The sequence below is a fragment of the Aspergillus pseudonomiae genome (genome assembly GCF_009193645.1).
Source record: "Aspergillus pseudonomiae strain CBS 119388 unplaced genomic scaffold BDV37scaffold_1, whole genome shotgun sequence".
In the NCBI taxonomy this organism is placed as follows: Eukaryota; Fungi; Ascomycota; class Eurotiomycetes; order Eurotiales; family Aspergillaceae; genus Aspergillus; species Aspergillus pseudonomiae.
The window spans coordinates 376975-388007 of NW_022475993.1; the positions used below are offsets into that span (position 1 = coordinate 376975).

At 47.9% G+C, this 11033-nt stretch overlaps 5 protein-coding genes across 5 annotated transcripts; 4 read left to right on the forward strand and 1 right to left on the reverse strand.

Annotated features, from left to right (window-relative positions):
* Window positions 1-334: 334 nt before the first annotated feature.
* On the forward strand, window positions 335-2395 carry BDV37DRAFT_1485 (uncharacterized protein). The gene has a single exon (XM_032078932.1). It carries the CDS (start codon window positions 476-478, stop codon window positions 2213-2215), a length of 1740 nt encoding a protein of 579 aa, XP_031947194.1. The 5' UTR covers window positions 335-475; the 3' UTR covers window positions 2216-2395.
* Window positions 2364-6161, reverse strand: BDV37DRAFT_267514 (uncharacterized protein; the record flags this gene model as incomplete). Its single annotated transcript, XM_032084044.1, has 5 exons — window positions 2364-2495; window positions 2630-3729; window positions 3799-4047; window positions 5209-5864; window positions 5932-6161. The coding sequence occupies 5 exons, from the start codon at window positions 6159-6161 to the stop codon at window positions 2364-2366; spliced, it is 2367 nt and encodes a 788-aa protein (XP_031947195.1).
* Window positions 6162-8245: 2084 nt separating this feature from the next.
* On the forward strand, window positions 8246-9011 carry BDV37DRAFT_235273 (SANT/Myb-like DNA-binding domain-containing protein). Its single transcript, XM_032080468.1, has 3 exons — window positions 8246-8333; window positions 8429-8765; window positions 8824-9011. Exons 1-2 carry the CDS (start codon window positions 8327-8329, stop codon window positions 8722-8724), a joined length of 303 nt encoding a protein of 100 aa, XP_031947196.1. The 5' UTR covers window positions 8246-8326; the 3' UTR covers window positions 8725-8765; window positions 8824-9011.
* Window positions 8992-9666, forward strand: BDV37DRAFT_235274 (uncharacterized protein). The gene has a single exon (XM_032080469.1). The coding sequence runs from the start codon at window positions 9170-9172 to the stop codon at window positions 9617-9619; it is 450 nt and encodes a 149-aa protein (XP_031947197.1). The 5' UTR covers window positions 8992-9169; the 3' UTR covers window positions 9620-9666.
* Window positions 9667-9781: 115 nt separating this feature from the next.
* BDV37DRAFT_235275 (histidine phosphatase family protein) lies at window positions 9782-10956 on the forward strand. The gene is made up of 3 exons (XM_032080470.1): window positions 9782-9862; window positions 9922-10301; window positions 10364-10956. The coding sequence occupies exons 2-3, from the start codon at window positions 9972-9974 to the stop codon at window positions 10946-10948; spliced, it is 915 nt and encodes a 304-aa protein (XP_031947198.1). The 5' UTR covers window positions 9782-9862; window positions 9922-9971; the 3' UTR covers window positions 10949-10956.
* The last annotated feature ends 77 nt before the right edge of the window (window positions 10957-11033 follow it).

The window sequence follows — 11033 nt, forward strand, 5'->3', positions numbered from 1 at the left end:
ATCGGCCACGACGCGTGATAAGCCATTGAATTTGCCTTGCCAAAGCGCAGCCAATGTCTAGTTTATCTCCTACTTTTCTCCACGTTATTACATATAAGTTAGATCCATGTCCCACGGCCGGGTGATCCAAGACTCCGATGACGAGGACGATCCGTTGGCAGCGGACTTCCCACCCCGCGCCAACCCGACGCATCCAGCTGACAACGATAACGCCTTCAATTCAGTCGCACAAGATGACCCTATAACAGCCCAAGTACAGGAGCCCAATCACCCAATCTCAATCAACTTCGATGTGTTTCTTCAATCCCAGGAAACAGCGCCAAATGGACCATCGTCCTCCCAGCAACGGAGAGAAGAAAGATGGATCCCGAATGAAGCGGGGGGCGGCGGTTCAATAGGTGAGCATTGCGCTACCAGTCCAGTACTCCGCATTGGCAGGATAAACTGAGTCATCTACCATTTACTCACTACGTACATGGCGATAGGGTCAATGATGACACAGATTGGTCTCGCGCAGCAACGGCTCTTCGACGATGATGATGCTCAAAACGCCAATCGGCATCTTCCCCCACATACTACCCTTGAATCGGAACCGATACAGCCTACTTTACCACATATGGATGATATACATCTCGTCCCGTCTATCGGCATCAATGGTCCACAGCATTTAGAATGCAATAGACTCGGGGGTGGCCCGGAATATATGTACCAAACAAACGACACAGTCACCCACCAATACGAACCTATCACACATACGGAACAACACCATCCTCAAAGTCTCCTGAGCAATGACTTCTCCCAGTCCGCGGAGTCATACAATCTCTTCGAATCATCATTACAACCCTCCCGAAGCTCCAATCCCGATCCAATATCGTTCTTGAGACCCGACGACGCCTTGCAGATCGACCTGCAGAATGGTGCCCGGAGGTGGAACTCCATGCAAGGAATGCTCTCTTCGCCGCACGACACCGAACCGAACTCTTCATTATTGTCTCCCAAAGCCGTTCGCTCGCAAAGTGACAATGCGGTCTCAAACGTTGTTCTAGTTCCACACCCCGACGTACAGCAACATGCAGAGTCCCCCAATCAGGTACCTCATCCTGTCACTATTGAAACACCCACAGAACCAAAGAAACGAGGTCGTCCAAAGAAGCAAAATCCAGCGGAAATTGTTGAAACTCCAGACCTTCCACGTCCAGCGAACCAGGGCACTAGCGAAGCAAATAATACTAAACCCGAGAAGCGCAAGCCAGGCCGGCCACCCAAGAATCCAAAGCCTGACGCAGAGCACAATGACGTTTTGAACATCGATGATCAATCCGCCCACCCAACCATAATACCAGAACCACAAATTCCTCCAAATGTGCCAGAACTCCCTAGTCTTTCAGCCGATATACCCCAAAACCACGCAGCAGGAACCACCAACTTCCACATCGAGATACCCAACCAACAATCCCCACCACAACAAGCACCCACGGAAACCCTACACACTCGGGAACCAGCACCAAAAGAACCAAAAAAGAAGAAACTAAAACGGGGCAAAACCACCTCCGTAACTCTCCAGAAAACCTACGACCCAGATATCGAAGACGACGTAATATGGATCGACGATGCTCCACCAAAGCCCGTCATTCTCCAGCAAGAACAACATCCCCTAACCAGCGGAGTTTCACACCCTACAGTCCCTACTAATAGCAAACAAACCCCACCAGACAATACAACAGGACAAACTGAGCCAGCTCCGCAACCTAAGAAACGCGGACGCAAGCGGAAGAAAACCTCCGATCCGGTGATCGAGGAGGAACCAAGAGACAAGATAGGGAAATGGTCGGATACCCATGTCGAACAAGATCAAAAGACTGTCTCGGTCACGGTCGACAATACTACGAATACGGCAGTCGACCAGAATACCGTCGATAGTTCAGATAGCATTGATGTATCATGCGATCTGCAGGCTGGTTCAGAGAATACTCACTCTGAATCGACACCCGTGTTGCCTACACACGAGAACCCGCCCGAAACACCCAAGAAGTCTGGTTCGGAGCCGAAAACACCCTCTACGGCTCCCGGGGCGGCGGATACAGATGCTTCAGGCAACGGTGCGAGCAAAGGCCCCGGCAAACACAGTCCAATCTCCACGGGGAAAGTGCCCTATCGCGTTGGATTGAGTCGTAGAGCCAGGATTGCTCCGTTGTTGAAGATTGTTCGGCGGTAATCATCCCTACCAAAACGCGCGTGTTTAGCCATCTTCTTGAAGACCCTTCACTTGTTTACTATATTCGAATCCCATAGTTGAGTTCGTCGACCGGCTGGCTATACTGTCTTCTTAATATGTGTATTTTCCTAACGTGTATATGATACAATCACCGCGATGGTACGGGAAGTGATAATGTCAAATGAGATGAGTTACGAACTGCATTCTTCATAAACGAGTGGACCATGTCAGTCCTAACCAGTATCCGGACAACAGGAGCATTAGTGGAAGAATAACCTAACTAAGTACAAAAGAACACGCTGACAAGCCAGTATAGAGATTAATCACTTCATAGCCATCATCCCAAGGTTACAACCAGGGTCAAAATAAGAGGCCAAGGCATCCCATCAACCATGCCATTGCTACAAATAAAACCAAATCCGCAACTTCCGATCCAGGTTGCAGCAAAGTGTTCGCCCCTGATGTTGCGGGACGCTTTTCAGGTCTATGTTTGTGAACAAAGGATGTATGTCTAGCTTTTTGACAATGACCAGCATTGAGCTGGCAGCCAGCCCCACAATGCTTGGGAGTATTCCCACAATAGTTATTCTTGCCACAGCACGATCCGAACTTCGACCCCAGACAGGTAACATTCCCACCGCAGTGACCGTCGCGCGAAACGGCATGGTTGGCAGTACCGAGGGGCTTGGCCTTCCGAAGGATAGTAAGCTCAGAGCTCTCATCCATACGATACCAGTTCTCCTCGGGATCACCCAGGCACTCGCCGACAGTCACCATACTATAGCCGTCTTTGGAGGCTTTCTTGAGCATATGCTCTGTGAGGTTATAAACAGTCTGCTCGTGCACATCGTGAGCGATAACCAGCCAAGACTTGTCGGATGCCTTTCCACGGGCCAGATTCTTGTCGAAAATGTCCTTGGAACCCTGGATAGCATTGGGGCTGTCATGGCTATAATCTTCGGTATCAATGTCATACAGGATGACATGGTACCCTAGATTACCCATGTCTTTCAGACAGCCGGATTCCGCAGTACAACTGGAATATGGAGGACGCATGTACGTTGGAAAACCGCCCAAAATGTTTCGGAGAGCGACCTCATTCCACAGAATCTGAATTCGGCGTTGTTCTGGTGTGATTTTGCTAAGATCCTGATGCGACCAGGTATGACTGGCGATCTGGTGTCCACTCTGATACATGCGTTCGATCATCGAGGCCCAGGGCATGCCTGGCGTATCTATGGGTCCTTTGGCGTTATTGTTGCCTGTGATGAAGAAAGTCACCTTTGCATCGTACTTGTCGAGCAAATCGAGGAGATCCTCTGTGTACTTGTTCGGGCCATCGTCGAATGTCAAGGCAACATTTCCTGCCCCAACGCATGACCGGACAGCTTTGGGACCGTATGGAACCTTGCCAATTGTGGGTCGAGGGATACCGGACGTTGGGGGTCCGTCAGGCGTCATATGAGCATCGCAATGGCCGTAATCGATCTGGCAATCAGGCGAGCGACAGTGGGCTTTTGTTTTCCCGCAGTAGCCTAGGTCCTGTCAACCTAGCCTTCTTTGCGCGAAAGTGAAAGACCAACCTGCAGTCGAACAGCAACCATCATCGGAGCATTTGCCGAAGCCACGGCCGCATCGGGCCTGCGGGTTACGTTCCACCAAAGCATGGGGGATATCATTCCCGTCAAGCTCAGTGATCGAATCAATACCCTCGAGCGTACTGCTTGGCTGAAGGGTAGCATGCGCGGCTGAGCATGCTATGGTGCTGGCGATGGTCATCAATCGACTGAAGTGCATTTTTGAGGTATCAGTTGAGGATAAGTGAGATGTATCTGATAATATAGACGATAATACGAGATGGGTTTGTATATGGTGCAGTGCTTGGATAAGAGTGAGTGGTGAGATGATGAAGGACGGAAATCAACATGGAAGATAGTCCATGGATGCTCACCCATTGCGAGCATTGCTCCCTAAGGAAGGCGCAGTATGATCCTGGTATCATGGCAGGAGCGAGGAGCAATCGCACCAGATAGTCGGAACATTAGCTGCTCTGGAGTCCTTCACATGTTCGTGTATAAGTTGCGACCACAGAGCTATCCTTTTCCACGATACTTCTAGACACTCCACGCCATTTGCATCGCATAGCCACTTTGTCACTCGCGCAATCAGTACTTTATTCAACATAATATGAACATACCACCATCATTATGCGGGCAAACCATGAGACACATAACATTAGAGTCCATATCGAAATTGATCAGGAAATTATATTGGCCGTCGATGAACCCGCTTTGGGTACATTCTATAGGTGGTTGCTTCAACTGAGGTGTGGGAAAGATTGTTCAACCATATCTCACTTTTGGGCTAGTAATACCGAAAGTCAATACCTAATTTTATAATATTTTATTGGCATACTACAATCTCTTGTTATACATACCGTATGAGTGGTATGACAAGCCATACGAGCGCTCCCCTGACTCCTGAGTTCATACATAGAACAAACTAATTATCACCAAATAAAGAAAGGATGGAATAGGAAAGGCGTGCAACCGAAAAGAATGAAGAATAACGAGTGAAAATCTTTTTAAAAAAGAAAGCTTGTGACTGGACAGTAAATTCAATTTAAGTCTTCACTGATTGATTTCAAACGCTAAAGGCTAGCAGAAACCTGGTTACGACATATATATAGCTGGCATTCTGGCTCCCAACAACACACACCAATGTGCAATTATTTTTCCTTGTCTTGACTCGTAGCAGCAATCCAATTCCCTCAGTCTTGTAATTATAGATTAATTACCTTATATACCAAGGGAATGATAAAAAGGGACTGGTGCTATTGCTCAAATCTCTTCTGCATTGGTACAAGCTACTCTATGGTTGCTATCCTATTAGACTATGAAATGGACGAATGACGGAGGGTATCCGAAAAAATTCATTCAACTAGCTTGATTAATCTTTTTTGTATCTAGTATTCTAAGTCGCGATAACTTCACCAACGGTAGCAAAAACAAACGGAGCGAGTGTCGGAAGATGGGGACCGAACTTGGTCGGGCTGCTCCTTGCGACGCTACCGACTGTGGCAATGAGGTGCCTTCGGTGCACGACGCTCATTTGTGGATTATTGAACCTCTTGACGAGTTCGTCGACGAACGAGCTGAACTGAGCCTCTGAAAAATGAGGTACCAAGGCGGAAATAGCGGCCAGCGCTCTTTTCGTAACTACGGTACCAGCTGTGTCGTTGTCGATGATCGACATCACTGATTTCTGGAGAGCCGTTAACTCGGCCTCTTTGAGGAGTGGCCCGAAGCAGGTGACGACCTGAATCAGAACATCAATCGCATCGCTGCTAAAACCCTTGGAAGTATCTTTCTCTAGCATGCCCTTGATGACGGAGCCTCTTCTGCCAGACTGAGATGGTGTAGGACCGGTCAAGCGGGGGATGAGAATCTTGGAGACAGACGAGTAAGCCATGGAGACATCTGGAGTAGGTGGTTGCCCAGACTGAGGACGGGGAAGGGCGGTGACAATGACGCGTAGAGCGGTGTTAGGAACTGAGGTATCGATGGTTTGGGATGCTGTCAGGTTCGAGAGCTTTTCGAGGATGGTAGTGAGGCTTTCGGAAGGCAGTCGATTCACAAGTGGACCGAGACTGATGATTATAGTCAACCATATATTCGACCTACGTACGAAATGCAAGGCGTGCACCATAGACTAACCATTTCAATGCTTGATTTTGAACATCGCCGTGTTGATCATCCAAGGCATTGAGCAAGCCGTCCGCCAGCCGTGATGAGGAAAACTGATCGTGCGCCAAATATGCAGAGGTGGGGCTATTGAGAATCCCCAGAAGATCGTTCAGCGACATGTACCTCATGTCAGGATCTGGATCATCCAATTTCGAGAGCAGACCATTGAGGTTCTGTTGGACTGCCTGTCGGTCCGCCATGGCTGTATACCCCGCACAACAAATTCCACTCGAACAAAATGATAGTAGGTAAGCTGGAGGAGAGATGTTGAACGTGGAGAATGTGGTATAAGGGGCGAAAGTACAGCACGAGAGTCAAGGTGATGCGATCTTAAACAGGATACCGAGTGAGGTTGGAGGTCCCTCTGAATGACTTATCGATTAGTCGGTATCAATCCGATCTAGCTTCATGGAGTGGCTGTCAAGTGGGGTATAGCTCCTACGGGAGACCATAGGGGCGCACAGTGCAGTTTGGTCTCCTCAGGCAATGAATTGTATCCTCCCGTAGAACTTTTGAACTACGGCCTGTATAGTTACGGATAATAGCATTCATCACTAAGATATGTCAATATGACCTTGCTAAGTACAGGTAGATTATTGGCAATTGCACCCCATAGTAGACAACTTCAATTCCTTCTCACTATTCTCCTCTCTGATTTATTCACTGTTAAGTGAATTGCGCCTTCCTGTTGTAGATGGCTATTCGAGGAATGTAATTTTCAAAGTTCAAGAAGCCCCAGCATATTTGCAATGAACTTAGGTGGACCAAATCCACGAATTGAGCCACTTTGCACCATTATCCCTCGATTCGTTCAAGTGTCCACCAGGATGACTCCCCCAAGCCTGACATCGAGCATATCACTGATCCGAAATCCCCTCGAGGCCCCCCCAAACAAAGTCCAAAATGCCCTCAACAGATAGACTGGAATTCTCTTTTGGAGACCTCTAACGAGATCCTCAAGAGCTTGTTGCTGCCGGTTTTCGTCCAATTTGGAGCTTTGTCGTCGGCTATCCTGGTCCACTGCCAACCGACATCGCAGAATGGATCGATCCTGAGCTTGGAACAAGTTCAAGATTTCTTGGACCAATATCAAGCCTATTCCGGTTGGCACGACTCGATGAACTAGTCGCCGCGATTGACAATCCAGGCTTATACTATGAGTGACGACTGACGTGATCATCAAGATTCCCTCCAATGTCACGGTTCGGTCTGTTTTGGGAAGATGGACAAATTCCTTCTGTTGTCTACAACAATCCATTTGATCTTCCTCGAATGTGTTGTCCGAATACCCTTATCATTATACAAATTGCTACAAGTGGTTGCTTAAGGGATCGGGTATCTGCTTTACAAAATGTCGCTGGTCACAGAATTCAATACTTGCTGAATTCCCCTGGCAATGTTCCTACACTACCAATTACAGCTATTTAGAATTACAGAAATTTCTTCAGCTGCAAGGTGTGATCTCGCTTTGCTTCGGCATGCCACAGCCCCTGAGATTTAATCAGTAGCCCTCTGGTTTGACGAGGTAGCTTGGGCTTCACTGGTGGAAGTGGAACAGGATATGCTTATTAAGGAAGGAGTGTATGGTGCCAGGATTCAGAATATGCATGTATCCGGTATTAGCTTCTTCTAAGGACCAAAAGATACGTCCTTGTGTGTTCTAGAATCAACAAACTTTGGGTATTTCAGCGCATGGCAACGCCAGACATCCATGTAGAACCGTGGAAGGGGATGTCTCAAGAATACGAGCAAAGGTGAGACTACCCAGGGACATGGTTGGGCTAGTCTCACTGTGTGGCTTCTTTGAGCGTCAAATTACAAAGAATTTGAGCAGGTGCTATACCATAATTGATGATGTTTTTAACATGCTCGTGTTCTAACATTAGACGTTCAGCCCTCTTCTCAGCTCCTGAAACCAAGTTAGTGCGGAGCTTTCTGGAATACGTGTGCTGCATGGTGACTAAACTAGGTAGGATAAGTGGTAGCGGGAGGGTGGTGTCTGAAAACACTGACAAATGAACAGATATGTATGATCGCCAGAAATAACGAAGGAGCTGACTCTCCTGTCTTAAAGCGAAGTGGCTTCTGGACGGTTCCATACCCATGGATCTGCGTGAGCCATATTGAATTGGCGAATAGAGTACGCATTCCACCTGAGACTTTCAGGGGTGCGGTACCTTCTTATAGTTTCTTCTATCAGTTCTAGAATTTCGATCATGTAACCGGAGAGTGTATACAGTGTCGGATTATAGCGTAGTGGCGTTGACGTGTTGTCTGGGAGGTTGCCACACTATTAGGTTCCCATACTTATGGTGCTATAACATTTTCCCTAGTATATCTTGGTTGCACACATATAAATATTGGCATGAAGCCTGATCTTTCATTAGAACCATCGTGAGTTTCGTGGGCTGCAAGGAAGAACTAGGACGGCCTGATCCAGCAATGGCGAGAAAAAGCAAAAACCCACCTTCTAGTCGAAGACGTCCACCTATATGGTGGACTGCTCAGGAAGATGGAATCCTCTTCAGGACTGTCCACACTTGCACGATTCGTGGGGAGGACCAGTCTCCTCCATCAGATCCGAAGAAAGCCAGAAAAGATACCATCGCATGGAAGCTGGTTGCACAATCATTACCAGGGAGGACGAATAGAGATTGCCGCAAGAGATGGTTCAAGATCGACCGTCGCTGGGTGCAAGGGCCTTGGGCGTCAGATGAAGAGACGCGATTAAGGGAAGCTGTTGCAATATACGGACCCGAGTGAGTGTTATCGACGTCGTTGTTCCGTTGTATCAAGGATATAGACTCACTGTTTGTTAGATGGGACGAGGTTTCATTTTCAGTTAAAACAAGGAATCCTGACCGTGAGTATCTCCTCCCCACATGGATATACAGAGTGAATGCTCACACATATAACGAGACAAAAGAATGCTCGGAGCACTGGGCGCAAATTCTCCATCCAATTGTCGCCAGCCGAAGCCGGGAAGAGGCGGATGTAAGTTGAATCCATTGCGAAACTGCCAGGCGTCATCTTACGAGTCTCCCGCAGGACATCGAGCTGCTAGATGTAGTTGCTCATGATGGCCATCAATCAAACTACGGTCAGACAGAGTTAGCAGGATGGCCAATATTAGAACTCAGGAACCGGTAAGCAATGGTTTTCTTAGGGTCTTTTATTCCACTATTCCTGACTGTCCTGCCTCAGTGCAATGTCGATTTGCTGGCAGCAAAACTCTGTACCTCGGCGGTCTCAAATTCCCCAAGCAGCGACTGTGCTTGATCAGCGTATCATTATGGGAAATGCGACATACAATCCTATCATCGTTCCACAAGAAAGTCTTGTGATGCTCGAGATCTATCAGCAACCTTTTGGGCAGCCCACCAGCGAACACCGAACCGTATTTGGCAATGGCTTGACTGAACAGAGCCTCTATGCACGCAATAGCGATGGCGTACCACAGATTTTAATGTCATACGTAACACCGACTCATGAGCAGTCACGGTATTTTCAGGCACAAGCATCCTCACTGGGCTTGGGAGCGTTAGCCAAGGAACATCTCTCCATAGCTGTGGTCGGGAGTGTTGCAGATCAACAGTTGAGTCAGGTATTTGGGTGTATGCTACACCAAGGGATCCAAGCTACCATCCACGTGCGTTAAGACGAGACAAATGGAAAGGGTACTATAATGCTGCTTAGTATAAGAATACCGTTTTTGGGAAGTGAAGGTCTCCCGCTCATAGCTAAGGGTTAAGCATTTGAAAACATACTTGTGGAATATGTAGGTACTAATCATGTACACATGTACATGCCAGCTGAGATGCAGTGCCCTGGTGCATCTGGCACCATACCCAAAACGGCAAAGTTTACTTCGCCCCAGCCCTGGAGGCTGTCTCGTTCTGCTCTATTGAGACGTCAGTTGCATATCTAAGCCTAAGTATTCTATGACGTGCTGTACTCAACTTGTCAAGCTCCCATGATTATTAGCCTTCCCTCTACTTGAAATAACCAGAATGGAGCAACCAAGAGCAACAGTATCTTATTACAAGTTCAAACTCATGCCCGAGTTCTTCGTAAATTACCACGAAATCGCCAGACAAAGCCCAGACTCGAAAGTAACCACCCAGCCGAGCCTTGGCCTTATCGACCAACCCTACAGCGCACCAAGCAATACCCAGCCAGACGCTGAACCCAAGAAGCCGTGGGAACGATTCACAGCGTATATAAACCAACTAAACACAGAAAGCCCAGACAGCGTGACCTATAAGATCATCTATTTAACCAGGCATGGCCTCGGTATACACAATGTCTTCGAAGCAAAGGTCGGCAGAGAAGCATGGAATGTATGTGATCACTCTTCCCCATTTTATTTCACCTATCTAGTCAACCTCACTAATAAAATCAGAACTACTGGTCCCACCTCGACGGAGACGGTACCGTCTCTTGGGTAGATGCAAAGCTAACCGAAGCCGGCATCCAACAAGCGGAAGCGCTGAGCCAATTCTGGACAGATGCTGTGACTACGGAGAAGGTACCACTTCCAGAATCGCTATACACGAGCCCTCTGGCGCGATGTCTTGAGACTACGCGGCTCGTGTTCTCCCAACCTATGGAGCAATCTGGAGAGCCGTTTCAGCCTGTAGTAAAGGAGCTGTTGAGGGAGCGATTAACGGATCATACGTGCGACAAGAGAAGTACACGGACGTGGATTGAAGGCCATTATCCTTCTTACTTAATTGAGTCTGGGTTTTCGGAAGAAGATCTTCTGTGGAGCCCGGATCGGTGGGAGTCTGTTGAGGAGCATGTTGCCAGGAAGCAGAAAGTTCTTGAGGAGCTTTTTGCGCAAGATTCTAGTTCGTTTATTTCTCTTACGGTCCACTCATATGCGATTTCGGCGATCCTTAGGGCTTGTGGGTATGAGGAGTTTAGAGTCCGTGAGGGTTCGACGATTGCCTTGTTAGTTCGTGGAGACAGAGTAGGGTTGTCCTAATATGGTTTGAAGACCATGTATGCAGGGACTGTGCCATGAAATATAATTTCCAATCGCTATGCAGATAGGTAATCTGAGCACAGTC